Raw genomic sequence first — 20929 nt, forward strand, 5'->3', positions numbered from 1 at the left:
AACAAAATATTAACAAACTATAGCACAACAAAATATTAACAAACTATAGCACAACAAAATATTAACAAACTATAGCACAACAAAATATTAACAAACTATAGCACAACAAAATATTAACAAACTATACCACAACAAAATATTAACAAACTATAGCACAACAAAATATTAACAAACTATAGCACAACAAAATATTAACAAACTATAGCACAACAAAATATTAAACTATACCACAACAAAATATTAACAAACTATACCACAACAAAATATTAACAAACTATAGCACAACAAAATATTAACAAACTATACCAAAACAAAATATTAACAAACTATACCACAACAAAATATTAACAAACTATACCACAACAAAATATTAACAAACTATAAACTATACCACAACAAAATATTAACAAACTATACCACAACAAAATATTAACAAACTATAAACTATACCACAACAAAATATTAACAAACTATACACAACAAAATATTAACAAACTATAAACTATACCACAACAAAATATTAACAAACTATAGCACAACAAAATATTAACAAACTATAGCACAACAAAATATTAACAAACTATAGCACAACAAAATATTAACAAACTATAGCACAACAAAATATTAACAAACTATACCACAACAAAATATTAACAAACTATAGCACAACAAAATATTAACAAACTATACCAAAACAAAATATTAACAAACTATACCACAACAAAATATTAACAAACTATACCACAACAAAATAATAACAAACTATAAACTATACCACAACAAAATATTAACAAACTATACCACAACAAAATATTAACAAACTATAAACTATACCACAACAAAATATTAACAAACTATACCACAACAAAATATTAACAAACTATAAACTATACCACAACAAAATATTAACAAACTATACCACAACAAAATATTAACAAACTATAAACTATACCACAACAAAATATTAACAAACTATAGCACAACAAAATATTAACAAACTATAAACTATACCACAACAAAATATTAACAAACTATACCACAACAAAATATTAACAAACTATAAACTATACCACAACAAAATATTAACAAACTATACCACAACAAAATATTAACAAACTATAAACTATACCACAAGAAAATATTAACAAACTATACCACAACAAAATATTAACAAACTATAAACTATACCACAACAAAATATTAACAAACTATACCACAACAAAATATTAACAAACTATAAACTATACCACAACAAAATATTAACAAACTATTCCACAACAAAATATTAACAAACTATACCACAACAAAATATTAACAAACTATAGCACAACAAAATATTACATTTACATTTATGGCATTTGGCAGACGCCCTTATCCAGAGCGACTTACATTTTTATCTCATTTTTATACAAGTGAGCAATTGAGGGTTAGGGCCTTGCTCAGGGACACCTCAGTCATGGCCTCAGGTCTGGGAATTGAACCTGCGACCCTCCGGTCACAAGACCAGTTCCCTAACCGCTAGGCCATGACTGCCTAAATATTAACAAACTATAGCACAACAAAATATTAACAAACTATACCACAACAAAATATTAACAAACTATACCACAACAAAATATTAAACTATACCACAACAAAAAATTAACAAGAGTTGGAGATTGGATGTAGGTTGCACAAAGCCATATAAGTCCCACACACTGAGAAAACACACATATACACACACAGATATACAAAGATACACACACACACGCACATACACACAAGCACACACACACACAAAAATACACGCACATACACACAAATAACAGACAACAGCTAAATCATCAGAGAGAGAAGAGTATATCTAAGACTAGGAGCAAGAAAACAGGAAGAAAAAGGAAAGGACAGTACAATGGGTCTCCACTTTAGTCATGCAATAAATGAGTGTTATTATATTAACAGTTTTACCCCAACCTCTTGAACATGTTCTCAACCCACTGCTTACTGTAAACTGTAGACATTCTCTCAGCCTTATAACTTGTAGTAGACCTAAAATCAATTTAAAAATGGGAACCCTACAGCTGCCATGACAGCAGTTCAAAGACTACAGTTCAAAGATTGACCTTTGTAACTTTCTCACGTTCATTCTGATCCTTTTTATTTGACAGATTTATGGTATGATGGGAGCAACTGTATTATGTATGTATTATAAACATAGAATAAAAGGATCTGTCAACAGTCTCATTACATGAGTGTCTCTACCAGTGATGGCTTAGTTACCTTGAAAAGTAATCCGATTACTGATTACTCCTTTTAAAAGTAACTTAGTTACATTATTGATTACTTGATTGTAAAGGTAACTACGTTATATTACAAGTTACTTTAGTAGTTACATTCAGTAGGAAAATAAATTTTTCCAATACTCACTTTATTGGAAGTGCATTTTTAACAGTAACAATGAATTGAAGCAGGTTCTGTAAACGAGGCAGAAACTGCTTAATCCAAAAATCCCGAGGAGGGAAACTTTATTGATAATGCAACCCTGACACGCGCATGCTCCGCCCCCCAGTGTCACTTAAAGGGCTAAGACTCCTTGAGTGGCCAAGTGTCTGTCCGTTAGGGAATTCACCGTGAGGAGTAGTAGTCGCTACAGTATCTCCTGCAGGGCTGGACTGGGACAAAAAATCGGCCCTGGCATCTTTGGTTTAGACCGGCCTCTCATAATTAGCGGAGCACAACCGACTTGTAATTTATGTATGTGGGGTACGATGTGGAAAAAAATAATTTAAAAAATACGGGTTAAAGTCATTGGATTCAATCTTAGCATTATTATATCACAATCACTTTTATGATTTTATTGAAATCATCTCTAATATGTATTTTCTGAATTTTTCCAATATAACAGCTCAATTCTAATTCTTCAGGTTAAAGGTGCTCCCTCCTTTAAACAGCTATAACATGCATTTGTATCTGGCTACAAACAAATCTACTTTAAATGTTTCAATTGAATGTTTCAATTTTATATAGTATATATATATATATATATTAGTGCTGTCAATTCCAGGTGCCGCGATTAAAAGTCCTCACCAGGATTTTGCTCAAGCTTGCTAGATTTTCTAATTAGCAATCCAGGTCAAATTAGTGGAATCAACACAATCCAGGAAGCCTGAGCAAAATCCTGGTGAGGACTTTTAATCACGGCACCTGGAATTGACAGCACTAATATATATACTTTATGAATTCATGCAACACAAACATGTCTTAAAAGCATTTGACACCATTTTACTCTTATTCAGTGTGGGCATATCTTTTGCCAATATTACTTTTATATATTTTACACTTACTGTAGTCATGCTTAAATTGCAAAGATTTGTTTATCATTTATAAGTTTTAAAACCTGTAATTTCACTTGTTTTTTTACAAGTGCTTTTTAAAACATGTTGAACCACAGCATAGAGCAGGGGTGGGCAATTAATTTTTACAAGAGGCCACATGAGAAACCTGAATTGTGTCAGAGGGCCACACAACCGAAAATGACGTCATCGCGGTGGCTCCGCCCACCTCGCGCGAACTTCCATGAAGGCGTTTATACTTGCCGCATCACATTCTGTGCAGTGTTGTCTGAAACGACACCCCTCAAAAACAGGGGAAGGAACATTTACCTGACCAATTTTAATGTTGCTTTTTGTTTCAGATTTGAAAAGTGCTGGAATTTAGGCTAAATACTTGAAAATGCTTGAAATTGTAACTACTTCGTTTCACAACAAATATCTGTCTGACGGAACAGTTTTCCTGTATTACGTTAACAAATACGAGACTCTTGTAATTCTAGGACGAAACATGAGAGAAAGTGAAGACGTTAAGATTGGGAGTTTTGAAAATAAACCACCATCAAATAATTTGATTAAAAGCGAATTATTTCGAGTATATGTATAAATATTTAACTTAATAAAGTTTAACGTGCTGGGAAATATTGAAATGGACATTTAAAGTGACGTACAAGTGCTTTAATTCCACCTTGTAAAGGTGTATGAACCCTGCAAACATGACTTTGTTCATCGACAGCGCGCGAGGCCCTCGCACACGGGCGGAGTCACAGCGATTACGTCATTTTCGCCGTGCGGACCCTCACGCCGCATCAAGTATAAACCAGGCTTAAACCTACCTTTAAATCACTTCTACGGCACTTTCAAGGTCCATCTCAATATTTCCCAGCTGACTCAGGTTCTCTCTAAGCTCGGTTCTGGAACGGAAAACCCTGAGTTTTCGTTAACTCTGAGTTTACTTACCCGGTTTCGTCACTAAATCCGCTTTCTGGAATTACCCCCCTGTTCAGTCAACTATTTGCTGTGAATCGAAATACAGTCACAATTTCAAGCATTTTCAAGTACTTTAGCCTAAATTCCAGCACTTTTCAAACCTGGAACACAATGCAACATTAAAATTCGTCACGTAAATGTTCCGCCGTTCGCGGAGGTTCGCGCGCTACTATACGTTCATTCGCGAAAGTATAAATTCAGCCTTATCTTTTCGCTGATCACCTACCTAACCCTACTGTTGCTCGCACAGCTCACACACACGCACGTACGTCCACACGGAATTAACGCAAACGTAGCGATTTCAAAATAAAAGTGTCAGTTGTATTGCACGCACGACATAGATATTTGTTAAATTTATGATTGGCCTCTCGCGGGCCGGACAGGGACGCATAACGGGCCGGATGTGGCCCGCGGGCCTTTGTTTGCCCAGGTCTGGCATAGAGGCTACAAATTCAAACTTCTATGCAGCCTTTCAACACACCTTTAACATAAATATCTAAAATGCTATGATAGCCTAAAATGGACACTTGCGGCGCGGACGAAGTTACAAAATTCGAGAGGTGCATGACCTTGCGAAGCGACAGCGCGCAAGGCCCTCACGCATGGGTGGAGCCACAGCAATTACATCATTTTTGCTGCATGGACCCTTGTGCCGCTTGCGACGCGTCAAGTATAAACCAGGCTTTACAGTGACCACGCAGAAAAAGGGTGGGGCCGCATTCGTCCTATATCCTGATTGGTTCAGTCCACTGTCTATTTTGAAGATGGGCCAATGGGCTGCGCCCTCTAAATTGTGGGCCGGTCTCTAAGGAAAAAAGGGAAGGAAAAAAAATCCATCGCCCCCTGAGGACTGTCGGCCCACCGGGCAAATGCCCAGTACGCCAGATTACCTGTCCAGCCCTGATATCCTGACATTATGTTTGTGTAGCTGCACGGTATTGTTTGTAAATATATTTGTAAACGTAATACAAGCAAACTGTTCAGTCAGACAGCTATTTGTTGTGAAACGAAATACCATTACAATTTAAAGCATTTTAAAGTAGGCTACGTTAGTCAAAATTCCAGCACTTTTCAAACCTGAAACACAAAGCAACATTAAAATTCTTCAGGTAAAATGTTCCTTCCCCTGTTTTTGAGGTGTATTTCTTTATATTACCACATATCGTTACGGGAGCAAAAAATGACTTGTAAAACGTGCTCGCGCGCTCACAGGGTCGTGTGCGGAGTCGAGCGCTACAGTCAGACGCAAAAGTAGAACTGAGCCAAGAAGAAAGCAAAAATATATATTTTTACTAGGGAAAATAAAAATAGTAACGCACAGTTACTTGGATAAGTAACTTTAATCTGATTACTGGACTGGAAATAGTAGCGCGTTATATTACTCGTTACTGAAAAAAGTGGTAAGATTAGAGTAACTAAGTAAAGCTTAGTTACTAAGTAACGTGTTACTGACGTCACTGGTCTCTACGTGAAAATGTGTTGCTAAGGATGATTCCACATACGCCACCATAGACTCAGACCGCACCAGTCCTGTCTGACATCTCAACTCAAAATGGAACCCTGTTGATGTCAAAAAGAGCCAACAGAGTCTTACTGCCCAGGACAGATCTGTGGGCTATATTCAGCACCAGCACAGAGGATGATGCAGCCCTGTCTCAGAACTATCGGGGAGAGACTGGGCAGAGCATGTGCAAGAAATATGCCTGTTCTATCTTGGGCACAGAATATGACCGGCAACTTCTTTCACCATTAAACCGGAAGAATTGGTTTGTGAAGAGCAAATGGTGTGAAGTAGGGGTGCTAACTGGCTGGATAAAGCGGATTACCTTTAGTGTGACAATTAAGTGGATCATAGGTACCAAAAATGATGAACCAGCAGCAGTGAAGCTGACACAGGCCAGTAGCTATGATCCAAATACACTGTCCACACTAATCAACATGACCCCTAGTGCTTAGCTGCAGACATTGAGGGGCTTAAACACTGACACCTTCTTAGACCTCTCATACACACACTTCACCAATCCAATAATAGGTGGACTGACTATAAAAGGACCATATCATTCGACACAAACACCTGACTGTCCCAGGCTGGACAGTTTCAAATTCTACTATGCCACCTGACAAAGCCAGTCACACACAGAACCCTGGCTGTATTACAAACACAGGCAGTCAGGCGCACTGCTAAATGCTACAGCTGGACAGAAGTTCCCAAGTGCTGTGAGAGTCAGTTTGAGGTAAAATCAGTGCAGCTGTGGTGTTGTGCTATCATTGCAACATGACCTGAATAGTGGCTGACTGCCACATAGACAGATATTTTTGTAAGAATGATTAATATTCAGAAGCACATGGAGCTGTAATGGTGAAAGCTCTAAACTTAACAGCAATGAAATGTCAGGCTTCTTCCATGTCAAGCTTTTCTGCCCCTACTGTATATTCTCCATAGTCTAAAGGTTAATTTACTTTAAACTATTTTAGAATAAATGTTTCTGCTAGTTAAAATGTATAAAACAGTTAAAATGTATAACTTGTTTAGATAGTACCATTTCACAGGCATTTTAACAATTATGGTATGTTTGTACTAACCACAGAATGTAGCTTTACAACTGCACTGCAGCGTACAGTGGCTATGAAATCATGCTACCTATGTTTGCTAGCTACAGTGTTCCCTCGTTCACCACTGTGGTAACTGAAAGCAGATTAGCTGCCTTAGGTTCCCCTGTACGATCATAAGTAGCTCTGAATGCTCTGAGCTATCACACTTTACTAACGTTCATTTGTGTTAAAGGCATGGTTGTACCTCCCCCCACTCTGTCCCGCACTGATATAGTGGCACTATACAGCGTCTCACTTGACATGTGTTGTGAAAAGCGCTATACAAATAAACTTTGACTTGACTTGACTTGCTAATCAGACAGCACAACAAAAAGCTGAGGTGTCACCAGGTTTGTCACTAATAGTCTAAAATCAATAGTGTCTAATGAACAAAAGCAAATGTAATCAAAAACAGGTGCACATTTTTCACACACTACCCTCTCACCTTCTTGGTAGGCATATAAATCAAATTGTTGGCTGAATAGGCGAGTCTTCATTTCCTCTCTATATCTTTCGTGTCATAAAGGGAAGCAGTGAGCCACGATGCTAAGTGCCTTGTACACAGCACTGTTGTTGTATATTGTTCATACAGCCTTACAAGAGCTGAAGGGTTTTAGGCCACAATTAGGTCAAACACAGTACTACAGCTTCATGAACTGGGCAGGACAAGGCTTTAAACAAGCATGGCCACATATTCTCTCTACCTCCAGCTGAGTTCAGATATCTAGCTGTCAAACTCTGTATACATACTGGTCCATTGCTTCCTCCTGCTTGTGTTACTCTTCCTGAATACTCTTGTCAACTTTTTTCTTCATCAAGCTCTCTCCCAGTTAAAACTCTTTATATCTCTCTCACACATACACAGCCTGTGCTCTGTTCTAATATCATACGCTCTCAATCCCCCTCAGTACCTGAATCGGCTTCGATGGCTGAGCTGAATGGCGCCCCCCAGGGCTCTGGAGCCTATGACACTGGTGTTGCTGACGCCACCCGCAGGCACCCCTGTCGCTCCCAACAAGAAGAAGGAGAAGAAGGAGGAGGAGGAGGAGGAGGAAGAGGAGGAGGAGGAGGCAAGCGTCCGGAGGCGCCGCACATCAACCCTGACTTTGTGGAGATTGTAGCAAGAGGACGGCGTGGGCAAAGCCCTGCAACATCTCACCATTTCCCCACCCTGCTCCGCCGCGAGTGCTGCTGCAGGCTCTGCTGACACATGATCACTGCGTGAGATTAATGGTCTCTGCCAGCTTTAGTCCTCCTCTCTCGTTCTCTCTCTACAGCTCTCGTCCTTCTGCTCCTCTGCTTGTGCCGGTGATTTTCTGCTGCAAAGCCTGAATCTCAGCCTCCTCAGTGGGTCACTGTGTTATACTGTGCAGCTGCGATTGGCTGGCTGACTGGTGGGTCCGCCTCCTTTGGGAAGGCTCCTTCGGGAAGGGGCTGATGTTCCTAATGGAGCCGGGAGAGTTTGAAAATAGGGGGTGGGGCAGGGTGTTCTACAACAATACAGTCACTGCACTCTGCTTTTAGGGGTGAAGCCTTAATGTCTGGCTACTCTGTTAACTCACTCTATGAGGCTATTAAAATAGAAAAACTCAAACATATACCTGCCACTCTGAACAATACATTTTACACACATCACAGTTGCTGGTCAATGCTCAATGAAAGCTCTGTATGCAATATTTTTAACTGAAACAAGGTGAATGGAGAATATAGTCTTCATTAAATAAAACAAATAATAAAAATGTATATTTGACAAAACTAAGCTGTAAAATTATTTATAACACATACAAATATTTTATAGAGAATCCAGAATGCATATTTTAAGATCGGTCTGTGTTCATCAGTGCCTTATGCACTAGTACATTTACAGTAATATAAATTAAACCAAAGAAAATCATGTAAAATCAAGGTGTATTTTGCCTCAGATTTCAAAAAGTCTTGTCATATCATCAGAGGAACTGTGTTATTGTCTGACTTGGAACATTTAAAATACTTTTGGTAGAGTCAAACTGAACAAGTCATAACTAAATGCCCGAAAGTGGAAAATCACAAACAAAGTACAAAGCAACTGAGACAGATAAACTAAATAACATGTCACATAGCCATTTTTCCACTTCAGAAACAATTATTTGAGATACTGAAATCTTCTGTAAATGTAACCATAGCTTTTAAGGTAGTATTTATGGTATGCATATGCTTCCTTTAAATAATTTTACAAATACAACATGACAAAACAATCTCATTACATCTCTGATAAACTTCACTTAAACTGACAACCTATAATCTTGCTTCTGGCATTTAGTTACACATTTAATATTTAGCACAAATTAAAAGAACTAGAGTTTCACTTACAACAAACACCTTAGAAGGTGAACTTCTAAGAACGTACTTTCACAGGCAACGGTTTAGCATGTTGAGAAAAGTAACATACAGGAAGTTTTTCCTCTGCTTCCTGTGTGGTTGCTAAAGGAAGAGAGTTCTCATGAGTCACTCTCTGTGCACTGTGCTTTACACAACTGCCTGAAGCCTCTTTAACAGACTCTAAGAATGACATCATCATGTTTTATCAGTCAGACCAATAAGGGAAAAGGTATCATTTATTGTTCAGCCATGATTTATTATTCAAGTCTCCATGCTATGTATCTACTAGTGCCTCTGAGCTAGTACAGATTTCTATCAACCCTTTATCAATAGTTAAAGCAATGGGATGTTTTGATTAGTAAACTTGCACTATTTTAGCATACTATGAGGTTGTACAATTGTAGTTGAAACACATTTCTGAGAATGACACACAAACCTAATATAAACAAAATAACTTATTACACCAGTTGCACCATTCTAACCATAATTTCAGCACACTATTCCTGAGATCTTTTTTGGCCAATTTTTATTTTTATTTTTACAACAGCCATTGACATAAAGCTGCTTTACAGATCTCCTCAGTGAACAAGCCAAGGTCCATGGTAGCACAGAAAAATTGCCTGAAGAAGAAACTTTGGGAGGAGCCAAGACTCAAAGGGGGAGGGGAACAGGGAGGGGGTGTCTTCATTTTGTCAACACCTGTCACCAAAATAACAGCAAAATAAATGATAAAGAACAAAATAAGCAATAAGATCAGATAAGCAATAAAGGTCCTAGAAGTCCTAATCTGGGTTTAACGTGTAGGTGTGTCCGAAACCCATCTGGCACAAGAATGTCTGCCCAGGGCGATGGAGACCTTGGTGGCTGGGGTGGAGGGGTGGGACACAGCATGGGGGGCAACAGGAGGTGGTGTGAGGGGCCACAGCAGCTCAGATTGGTTGAGGCTATTATTAATAGCATTATTTACTTTATAGACATGGGTTGAGGCTGAGTAAAAGCATGGCACCAGGAGTGGATGCACCAATATTCATATTTGAAATAAATATTTTCAATCAAGCCCTTTCATTATATTAACAAATCAATAACTAAAGCAACAATTGTAGAAAACATGGAAACAATATTTGTATGTAGTACTTCCATGCCAAACATATGGTCCTCATATTCTAGCTTTATTTTACTGAAGCAGGGCCCCTTCTTTGCTGGGTAGGAGTGTCTGATGGTGGTAGCACTGGTCCTAGATTTCAGTCTGTCAGTCTGATTCAAAGAACAGTGGGAGACTAGGCTGATGGCTCATTATGATTCCACACTGGACTCAACCCACTTTCCCAATGAAATCTGGCTATTGTTCCCAGGACTGCAAGTATGTGTAGGTGCAGTATGCTCTTGGGAATTGGGAGTCCGCTTACATTTGAATGTGCATACAGTAGGCAAAAGGTGGAGGGTGCTGTGTGCAGACATGTTGGTTCACTAGTATTGAGTATCCAATATGTTGTGGCAAGTTGTTGCAAGCTTGACAAGTGACTTTCAAAAGAGTGTAGTTGTCACGACATTAAGGTATGCACAAAAAGAAAACCCAACAACAAACAGAAAACCTTAATATCAAGGTGAAAATTTAATATAAACTAGTGTCAAAATTTGAGTATACTTGAGTATACTCAAGTATACTAAATAATTTATCATGAATTAAATGTACAACATACTAAACAGTGCAAAATAAAGACATTTAAGAAAACTAGAAATTTTAAATCTTTTAAGTCTACGTTTTAAAATCTTGGACCCACAATATTAAACATAAAAAAAACCTCAAAATTAGCAAAACAACTAAGATGTGTCACTGTGATGAGTAGAGAGCATAATGTTTGTACTTGCAGTTGTTCAGTACTATTTAGAACCTGACACTGTGGAAGCTAATGAAAAAACGTACATGTTGTTTATAACTATACATTATACATACAAAACAACTCAACGTTGTTTTACAATGCCGTAAAATATGCAGAAAGTTTTTTTAAGCAAATGTTCCTTTAAACCAAGTGCTTAAAATTAAAAAGTACAGACAACAGCAAACTAAGTCAATGGGAACTGCTGAACTCAAGGCTCAGCAGCAGACAAACAGGATAAACTGACTGTCTTCATGCTGCAGGTGAGATGTCACCTGGGTTACACCCTAATGAGACTCCAAAACAGATCACATCATATCTGTTAAAAACGTAACTAGATTATACCTATATCAACAATCACTCTGAAATGATTACTAAATATAAGATTATCATCATCTAAGGCACCAATTGTAAATGAAATCATAACTGAAGATAATCTGAGCATGCTTTGTATATTCTGAATCTTGGACCAGACTACATCCTCCTGAATAAAACTTTTTTCTGACTTTTGCTATGCCCATAACCATAATAGTTGTAGAGGTATTATGGAATCAATATATGACAAAAAAGAGGTATTTAAAAGTTAACACTTTTAAATTCCGTAATCTCAATGTAACCGAGACATCTTTCAAACATAAAATAATACAATTGTTTATACAAATCACCATTAACTGCTCCCCAGGACCTCTAGCACTTGCCCCAAAATATCTGACTGAACTCACTGCAGACTGTAAACCATCTCGCCTGCTGTGTTCTCAAAATGCAGGATTCTTTTAGTTCCGGAGGCAGAGCCTTCTCCTTTAATTCTCCTCAGTTACAGAACAGTCTCCCAGCTCAATTTCAAGATTCAGACACAGTTCCATTTTTTAAATATTGGCTTAAGACTCACCTATTTAATCAAGCCTTCAGTTACTGTACTGCATGTGAAGGTATAGAGCACTGAGCCCCCAGTCATTGAGTCTATATGGAGACGTTGCTGCAACCATTGGACACACTGATGCTGTCACCTACCTGAGACCCAAAATCCACATAGGCCCTTTTCACAACAAAGCGGAAATATGTCACCGTCGTGTAAAACAAGTTCCTGTACTCGCAGAAGATAGTTCTTGTCAATTCATCTCAGCATGGAGCGTGTATTTACTTCATCCCTGTCGTCGCTGCCGAGACTGAATTTTGAAGACGTTTCCAAGATCGTTAGAGAACATTCAACAACGAAGGGTTCCAAGTTGAATAGAGGCTACAAATTGTTTGTTGAATAATTCATTCACTCATACCAGGGTAAGGTGACGCCAGCTAACACTAGCTAGGTAACTAACTATTATTTAATGTATAGCTAGTTCCATTAGTCATCCTACGGAGTGGTAAAACAGTCATATATTATTATCATATATCATATATTATCATTAGGGATGTAAATGATTAATCAAATTTAGATTAATTGTTGATCAAGAGCTTGCTCGAACAAAATGTATTAATCACGATTAATCGCTAGAGCAGGGATGTCAAAGTCAAATACACCGAGGGCCAAAAAAACATTTTTCAACAAGCAAACATGAATAAAGTAATAAAGGTTTGAAAAGTGCTGGAATTTAAGCTAAAGTACTTGAAAATGCTTGAAATTGTAACTACTTCGTTTCACAACAAATAGCTATCTGACTGAACAGTTCTCTTGTATTAAGTTAACAAATACGAGCCTCTTGTAATTCCAGGACGAAACATGAGAGAACGTGAAGACGTTAATATTAGGCCTTTTGAAAATAAACAACCATTAAATAATGTGAATAAAAAGCTAATTATTTCGAAAATTTCGAATATATGTATAAATATTTAACTTAATTAAGTTTAACGTGCTGGGAAATATTGAAATGGACCTTGAAAGTGACGTACAAGTGCTTGAATTGCACCTTGTAAAGGTGTATGAACCCTGCAAACATGACTTTGTTCATTGCGCTGAGGCGCGGCGCGCAAAGTACAAAATTCGAGAGATGCACGACCTCGCGAATCGACAGCATGCGAGACGCTCGCGCACGAGCTGAGCCTCTGCAATTACGTTATTTTCGCCGCACTGACCCTCGCCGCTTGTGCGTGCTACACTTAAATGTAGCTATGTTTGATGCCAGAGACAAATGAAAGAAAGAAAAACCTAAAAAAAAAGAATTTCTTTATTAATGTATTTATTTTTGTGTTGTTTAAGCTAGTGCCTTATACTTATTTTGATAATTGTTTGTTGCAACAAGCTGCATATTTCATCAAAGGTTTAATGAACTATGATCTTAATTGTTTAAATTTTTTGCTGAAATCTAATGATGATTATATAATACAGGCATGAAAATGGGTTAGGGGTTAAAAAGGTGAGAAGACCGGGGGGCGGGGCATGTGACGTCATGTGAATACGGCGACGGGGCGTTGACGTGGGGGGAGGGCGTTGACATGTGACGTCATGGAGATACGGCGACGGGGGGGGTGGGGGGGGGTCTGCTGGTGTACGGGGATACAGCGACAGGTGATGCCAAATATTACGGAGCCCGTAAGGTGACGTCATGTAAAAAATATATATATTTTTGGGAACTTAATAGGCCCATCTATCTACCTATTTATCACAAGAGCTTGTGGCTCTGACCGTGTTCAACACTGTAGCGAACGGCAGTAACTTTGATTTACCGCAAAATATGAAAACGATTTAAACCATTAATAACCCAATTGAATCCACTGGGAAATGTACGATCTGGTAAATGTAGTGGTAAATGTACGCTATTCTGCCTTGTCCCCAGTGTAGATAGCACTAGGTCCTGCTTCTCGTCCCGCTTAGCAGTAAATGAATAACATGAATGAAGAACGTTCGTAAGATTGAAACGCTACACTACGTGGATCTACACAATTCACGTAGGTCACCCTTTTCAACTTCAAAACGGCGAATTTCGCCGAAAGGTGACAGATTTTCATGCCTGATAATAGCAGTTGCATTCTAGTGTGATAAGCTGTATGTTTTATATTCAATTAACGCACGATCCGATTAGTCGACTAATCATAAAAATTAATCGTTGATTAGTCGACTATAAAAATAATCGTTTGTGGCAGCCCTACCTGCATGGCACCAGTGCACCTGGTCAACCTAAATTCACAGCTGCACTGGGAAGGTGAGCGTGTGAAGGGCGGAGGGCATTACAGAGAGGATATGCAGCATTATCGAGAGAGATTTCAACACAGTTGATGGTGCAGGATTTCAGGATCTCATTGCGTTCCTAGAGCCAGGCTACAATATCCCTTCGAGGCCATCAATAAGCTCCTGCCTCGAAGCTCGCTACGGAAAAAGAAGATTGAGCTAAAAACAAAGGTAGCTACTGCTACTGCTGTAGCCCTTACAACAGATTGTTGGAGGGCTCTAACAACAGAAAGTTACATCACCGTGACGTGCCACTACACTGCCGCTGACACACCGCTGACAATTTAGCGGACATGCTCAATGATGTTGTGGAGACTTGGGGACTTTCCGGTCGTGTTACAGCATGTGTTCCAGACAACGCTAGAAAACATTGTCCAAACAAATAACCCCACACAAGTCAGCTGGAAATCAGTTGCATGTTTTGCACAAACGCTAAACCTTAATTTATTTCTTTTTTTTCATTAAAGAATGTATTTTGTTACACCATAAAAACATGTCTGCTTTCTTTTCCTAATACATAATTACTTGAGGAATATATAATATAATACAATATAATTATCATAATATAATATATACTTTTTGAACTCAATGTTTTAACTATTTAGCTGATATTTTTAAAGGCCCTATTGAAACACTGAAATTCAGGTGAAAAACGCCGCTTATCAATTAATCGGAAGTTGATCGATAAGATCAATCAACTAATGATTAATGAATTAATCAATAATTTCAATATACTTGCACTATTATTATGATATATATTATATTACGAATGATACTGACCGTTTTAGTTAACAATATCTAGCTAGGTTAGCAAGCCAAGTAACATCAGCTATTAATTGTTTGGTTTACATCAGTATCAGTCAAATTCATGAAACACACCAAGTTATTCCTCGCTATGGGAATGTGAGACTAAGTGTTATTGTTTATTCAGTGTCCAATATAGTGGACAGCAAAGTGATAGTCAGAGCTAGATGCTACAGATCTTAGCGCAAATGCTCAAATCTTCCACAACTTCTGACTCTGGTGGACGAACGTCTACTCCCAGCTTGCTCTTTCAAATGCGGACAGCCTTTGAGCGGGAATATGGAAACTGTTCCACTGAAACCGACTGACAGCACCAACTTTTAGTCGCGAGTTTCCTACTATGTAGTCTGCAGCAGTGAAATGCTGGCTACAGACAAAGGTACTTCCCCTCCATATCAAAGTTTTCCCCTTCATCTCTCCTAATTGCACAAACCCATGTTCTGCTCGTCGTCAGCCGGAAACCATGGAAACTGAGATATGGCTGTTTTTGCTTCGAGTTCGAACACCCTGGTGCACTGCAAAAGCTCTTGTTCTTGGACTCTGCCATTGTTTACTGTGTAACGGAAGTAACTTTACTCTGCGACGAGAGCTTCCGGAAGAAAAAAATGCAGAAGTGTGAAAAGGGCCTATTAGAGAATCTACCAAGACCAAGATATAGAACTATAAAAATGGACTGCTACTAGCTGGGCTGCCCAGTGGAGGATGGGTTCCATTTTGAAGCTTGGTCCTCCCAAAGTTTCTTCTTAATCCTCACCTAGGGACTTTTACACTTGAGTGAACATAGCCCCACAACTCAAAATACACAGAACCAATGAATTTCCAACACCCAGTGCCCACTGTGACACAGGTCAATTTGAATGACAAGAGCAGATAAAAAAGGGTCAGTCAAGGTTGATAAGAGCTGAAATGCATTACACAAATTCCTGAAATAAAACCAGCCTATCAAATACCATTAACAAGCTGACACAATCTCACCCCATACTCGGATCATTATTGCTACAACACCTGGACTGGTTGGTGTTTATCCCCAAATGCCTGAAATAATCACATTACACATTAAACTTACAAATACTGTGGTGGCAATCTTTTTTTTTATTATTATTATCATATTCTAACTGTCAAAAATGTTAGTGACAATGTGTCTATTACGTTGACAAAAGAACAGAATCTTGGCAGCAATAAAGCAACCAAAAACCTGTAAGCATTTCATTTTATTTTGTAGTGTGAAACACAACCAAAGCAAATGCTGCCTCTTCATCTACCCACTTCTGAATAAGTGACAAAACATTTGTTTATTTTTTAAATCAATATCTCAATTCTGATCGCTGGCTTAGCATCTCTGGAGAACATCAGCTCCTGTTTAGTTCTAATGTCAATGTCAAATGGTCAACAAATTGACCTGAAGGGTAAGATGAGACTTTAAAGTCAGTTAGTGTTAGTCTACCAAAAATAAATATGCCATCTTAAACCCGATTTAGCATTCTGAGCATAAGGCCATGCTGACCGTTCTGAGCTCAAAATAACCTCAAATAAGCTAAAAAAAATGTTTACGTACTGTGCCCCATGTCACAAAAACACACCTCTCAAGAGCAATAGAGCAAAACTCCTGTAAACTAGCGGTCATTAGATCTCTGATTAAGAAACCAAATCTTGATCCAACTGCTCTATCTAGTTATAGACCCATTTCGAACATACCATCTATATCCAAGATCATTAAAAAAGCTGTAGCCCAGCAATTATGCTTATGTCAGCATAGGAATCACGTATTTGAAAAGTTCCAATCTGGATTTAGGCTATGGGTTAAAGCAAGAAATTTTCATTTGACTGAAAATTTTTCCTAGCAAAAGACAATGCCAGCAACTACTGAAAATGTGGTGTAGTTGGGACAAGGCCTCTTTTGCCTAATTCTCCACAATAAACACATTTATAAAGTATATTTACCTAAACAGCCTGTGTAAGGAGAGAAGAGAGAATATATGAAGTGACAAAATGCAACACCTGAACAATAAATGCGGCTCTTTGCCTGGTTTCATGCGGCTCCCCAGCCAGTCCGCGCCAGAGACCATATATAGATATTATTATATTATTTTATATATACGGTCTCTGGTCCACGCTCTCACCTGCACTAACGGTCTGTGCCGTGGCCCGGTTACCTCATAAGCTGAGGGCGACACACTGCTACATCTTCATGGTGCGCGGTTTGTTTACAAGCCTAGCGAACCACTAATACTTTTAAAACTTGCGTAGTGGAAAACACGCATTTGACTGTCTTCACACAAAAAGTGGCTCTTGGTCTCCGACGGGTTGGCAACCCCTGGGATAGAGCTTTTAAATACAAACAGAACAACACCATCCATGTTAAATTGGTTTAGAAATAAATAAATGGAAGAAATGCGCCTTTTTTCTCTGACTGTATTAAAGCTAAATGAAGAAAAGTCTGATCGGTGGAGAGATTCTTCAGTATAAATAACCATAACTTCTATATTTCACTACAAATTCAATTAAAATGTGAAATGTAGTCACTTTATATTATGGACATGACATTATAATATTCAAAATGAATGAACAAATGAATATTTAATGATTAATCTTTAAATTAATTAATAAATAAGTCAGGTAATCATTATGGTGAAATAATAAAAAAAAATATAGCCGCAAGCGGCAATTGGCGGGTTCACACACGAATAGGCCTCTTGGCCTCAATAGGCAAAGGCAAAGGTCCTTTAGACCCTAAATGTGAAAAAGAAGCTGTTTGAGTGGAAAAAATGCACAAATAAATCAATGTGCAAAAAAAGGTTCAATTGGGGCACTAAAGGGCTAAAAGGATCAAAATAATGTGCATTGGCAAAATAATTCAGATCACAGAACTAAATCACATGCTGAGATCAGCTTTGTGTGTGTTTGTGTGGTATTTCATGTGAGCAATAGTTTTCAGTCAGAATATGGCCACTAGATGGAGGCCAAGTACTACCATACTGATATCTCATTAATGTCAGTAATGAAATAGGATATTTTGGTGAATTAAAAGGTTCGTTTCTGGTCAGGCTGTGTACTTTATGTAAAAAAAAAAGATTCAGTTGAGGCACTAAAGGCCGAAAAGGATCAAAATAATGTGTATTGGCAAAATGATTCAGATCACAGAACTAAATCACATGCTGAGATCAGCTTTGTGTGTGTTTGTGTGGTGTTTCATGTGAGCAATAGTTTTCAGTCAGTTTCGGTGTTTGGCCACTAGATGGAGCCCAAGTACTATCATACTGATATCTCATTAATATCAGTAATGCAATGACATTTTGGTGAATTAAAAGGTTCATTTCTGGTCAGGCAGTGCACTTTTTGTTATAAGATGCAATTGCAATGTTATAGAACTTATTGATCTGGATCATACAAGACCAATTACTTGTCTGTATTCTGCATAACAAGATTGCAGCATGAGTTTTTATGTTTTCTTAGGTTTTTGGGTACTGTAGCGCCCCCGACAGGCCAATTTGAACCAAACTTGGCATACCTCACAAGGACTTCAGGATATAAAAGCCTTTCAAATTGGGAGTTGATTGCATACATGGTTTATGAGTTATAGCAATATAGGTCATATATGGCATGGCCACAATGATATAATGGGAACATGGACCAATCAGATAAATAAAAATCCAACATTTTTTTAATCAGTTTTTACCTACAGAGTCTACTGATTATGCTCATAGCAATTTTTCCATAATTGGATCAAATTCCTATGACTAGTTTGTAAATAGCTATTTTCAAACAATAGATGAATGTGACAAAAGTATGCATTTTTTTTTAGGACTTGCAATTGCAAAGTTGTCAGGTCTACGGCAAGGAATAAAAAGAAGCAAGTTGCATGTTCCTAAGTGAAAATTTGGAGGAGTTATGCATGATTTTCACAAATAGCGCCACCTTGTGGCCAAATGTTTTAAAACTGCACAGCATGACACATAGTCCTGAGATATGCACAGTGGTAAGGTTTCATGTTGTTTGGCCAATGGTAAGTCTGTCAAATGGCCAATTAATTCAAATAAAAATTAATTAGCTCATGGCGGCCATGTTTTTTGAGTGATGATGTCATCATTGTGTGTCTTGATATCACTTGGGCCCCTGATGATGCCTGTAAAGTTTTGGCTTGATGTGACTAATGGTTTCTGAGATACAGTTTTTCCCATGTTATAGCGCCCCCTAGTGGACAATCGTGGCCAGCTTTGACCTATAACCTCGGAGTCATGTGCCCTAACAACTGTTAAAATTTTATGAAGATCCATCAAAGTGTTGCTGAGATATGGCTGTTTAAGTAAATTTGGCCACGCCTTGGAGCTATTGATTGACATGTGACAACCAGACTGTATGCAAATCTCAAAATGTTTTTAAGCAACTTTGATAATGAGATTCTCCTGAATATTTTGACACCAAGGTTGTGGTGATCCGATGAAAAACCAGGGACTAGTACAAAAAAGTAGGTTTTGCATATTATGCAAATTAGCAAAAAATCTAAGTAGGCGGAGCTTAATAGTTCAAATTTATTTTTTATTTGCCTTGACCCAAGGAATCCAACAGAAGTGGAATTTTGTTTCTAGGCCCTACGTTGTGGGAGATATGGACCAAAACGCAAAATGCTGCGCTATAGCGCCACCATCAGGCCAATGTGGGTCCCTGTCTCTATTTCTCTCATTGCACACCTGCTGCACCTTGTTGCCAAGTTTGGTCTTTCTGGGCCTTACTGTCTAGGCTGCAGTATGCGTTTTACAGGGGGAAAAATAATAATAAGAAAAACTTCAGCAATTACAATAGGTTTCCCACACTGTGTGTGTGAACCCTAATAACAAGCGGCAATTGGCGGGTTCACACACGAATAGGCCACTTGGCTTCAATAGGCAATAGACCCAATAGGTCCTTTAGACCCAAAAGAAGCTGTTTGAGTGGAAAAAATGCACAAATAAATCAATGTGCAAAAAAATTTTCAATTGGGGCACTAAAGGCCCAAAAGGATCAAAATAATGTGTATTGGCAAAATGATTCAAATCACAGAACTAAATCACATGCTGAGATCAGCTTTGTGTGTGTGTTTGTGTGGTGTTTCACGTGAGCAATAGTTTTCAGTCCGTTCTGATGTTTGGCCACTAGATGGAGCCCAAGTACCACCATACTGATATCTCATTAATCTCAGTAATGCAATAAGACATTTTGGTGAATTAAAAGGTTCATTTCTGGTCAGGCAGTGCACTTTTTGTTATAAGATGCAATTGCAATGTTATAGAACTTATTGATCTGGATCATACAAGACCAATTACTTGTCTGTATTCTGCATAACAAGATTGCAGCATGAGTTTTTATGTTTTCTTAGGTTTTTGGGTACTGTAGCGCCCCCGACAGGCCAATTTGAACCAAACTTGGCATACCTCACAAGGACTTCAGGATATAAAAGCCTTTCAAATTGGGAGTTGATTGCATACATGGTTTATGAGTTATAGCAATATAGGTCATATATGGCATGGCCACAATGATATAATGGGAAAATGGACCAATCAGATAAATAAAAATCCAACATTTTTTTAATCAGTTTTTACCTACAGAGTCTACTGATTATGCTCATAGCAATTTTTCCATAATTGGATCAAATTCCTATGACTAGTTTGTAAATAGCTATTTTCAAACAATAGATGAATGTGACAAAAGTATGCATTTTTTAATAGGACTTGTAATTGCAAAGTTGTCAGGTCTACTGCAAGGAATAAAAAGAAACAAGTTGCATGTTCCTAAGTGAAAATTTGGAGGAGTTATGCATGATTTTCACAAATAGCGCCACCTAGTGGCCAAATGTTTTAAAA

At 38.1% G+C, this 20929-nt stretch overlaps 1 protein-coding gene across 9 annotated transcripts in view; it reads right to left on the reverse strand.

The window, feature by feature from the left end:
- The window catches only part of pisd (phosphatidylserine decarboxylase), a 44051-nt gene that overhangs the window by 9438 nt on the left and 13684 nt on the right, over positions 1-20929 (reverse strand). For 2 of the 9 annotated variants that reach the window (XM_076988251.1, XM_076988250.1), the window contains exon 1: positions 7802-8052. The exons of 3 other annotated variants lie outside the window; for them this stretch is intronic. In XM_076988251.1, the coding sequence (XP_076844366.1) occupies positions 7802-8052 (251 nt within the window). Of the gene's footprint in view, positions 1-7335; positions 7574-7640; positions 7664-7801; positions 8189-9239; positions 9386-20929 lie in introns of those variants that run through there. 4 more of the 9 variants (XM_076988257.1, XM_076988253.1, XM_076988255.1 and 1 more) reach the window with 4 other exon arrangements.

Source organism: Brachyhypopomus gauderio, unplaced genomic scaffold (genome assembly GCF_052324685.1).
Source record: "Brachyhypopomus gauderio isolate BG-103 unplaced genomic scaffold, BGAUD_0.2 sc61, whole genome shotgun sequence".
Classification (NCBI taxonomy): Eukaryota; Metazoa; Chordata; class Actinopteri; order Gymnotiformes; family Hypopomidae; genus Brachyhypopomus; species Brachyhypopomus gauderio.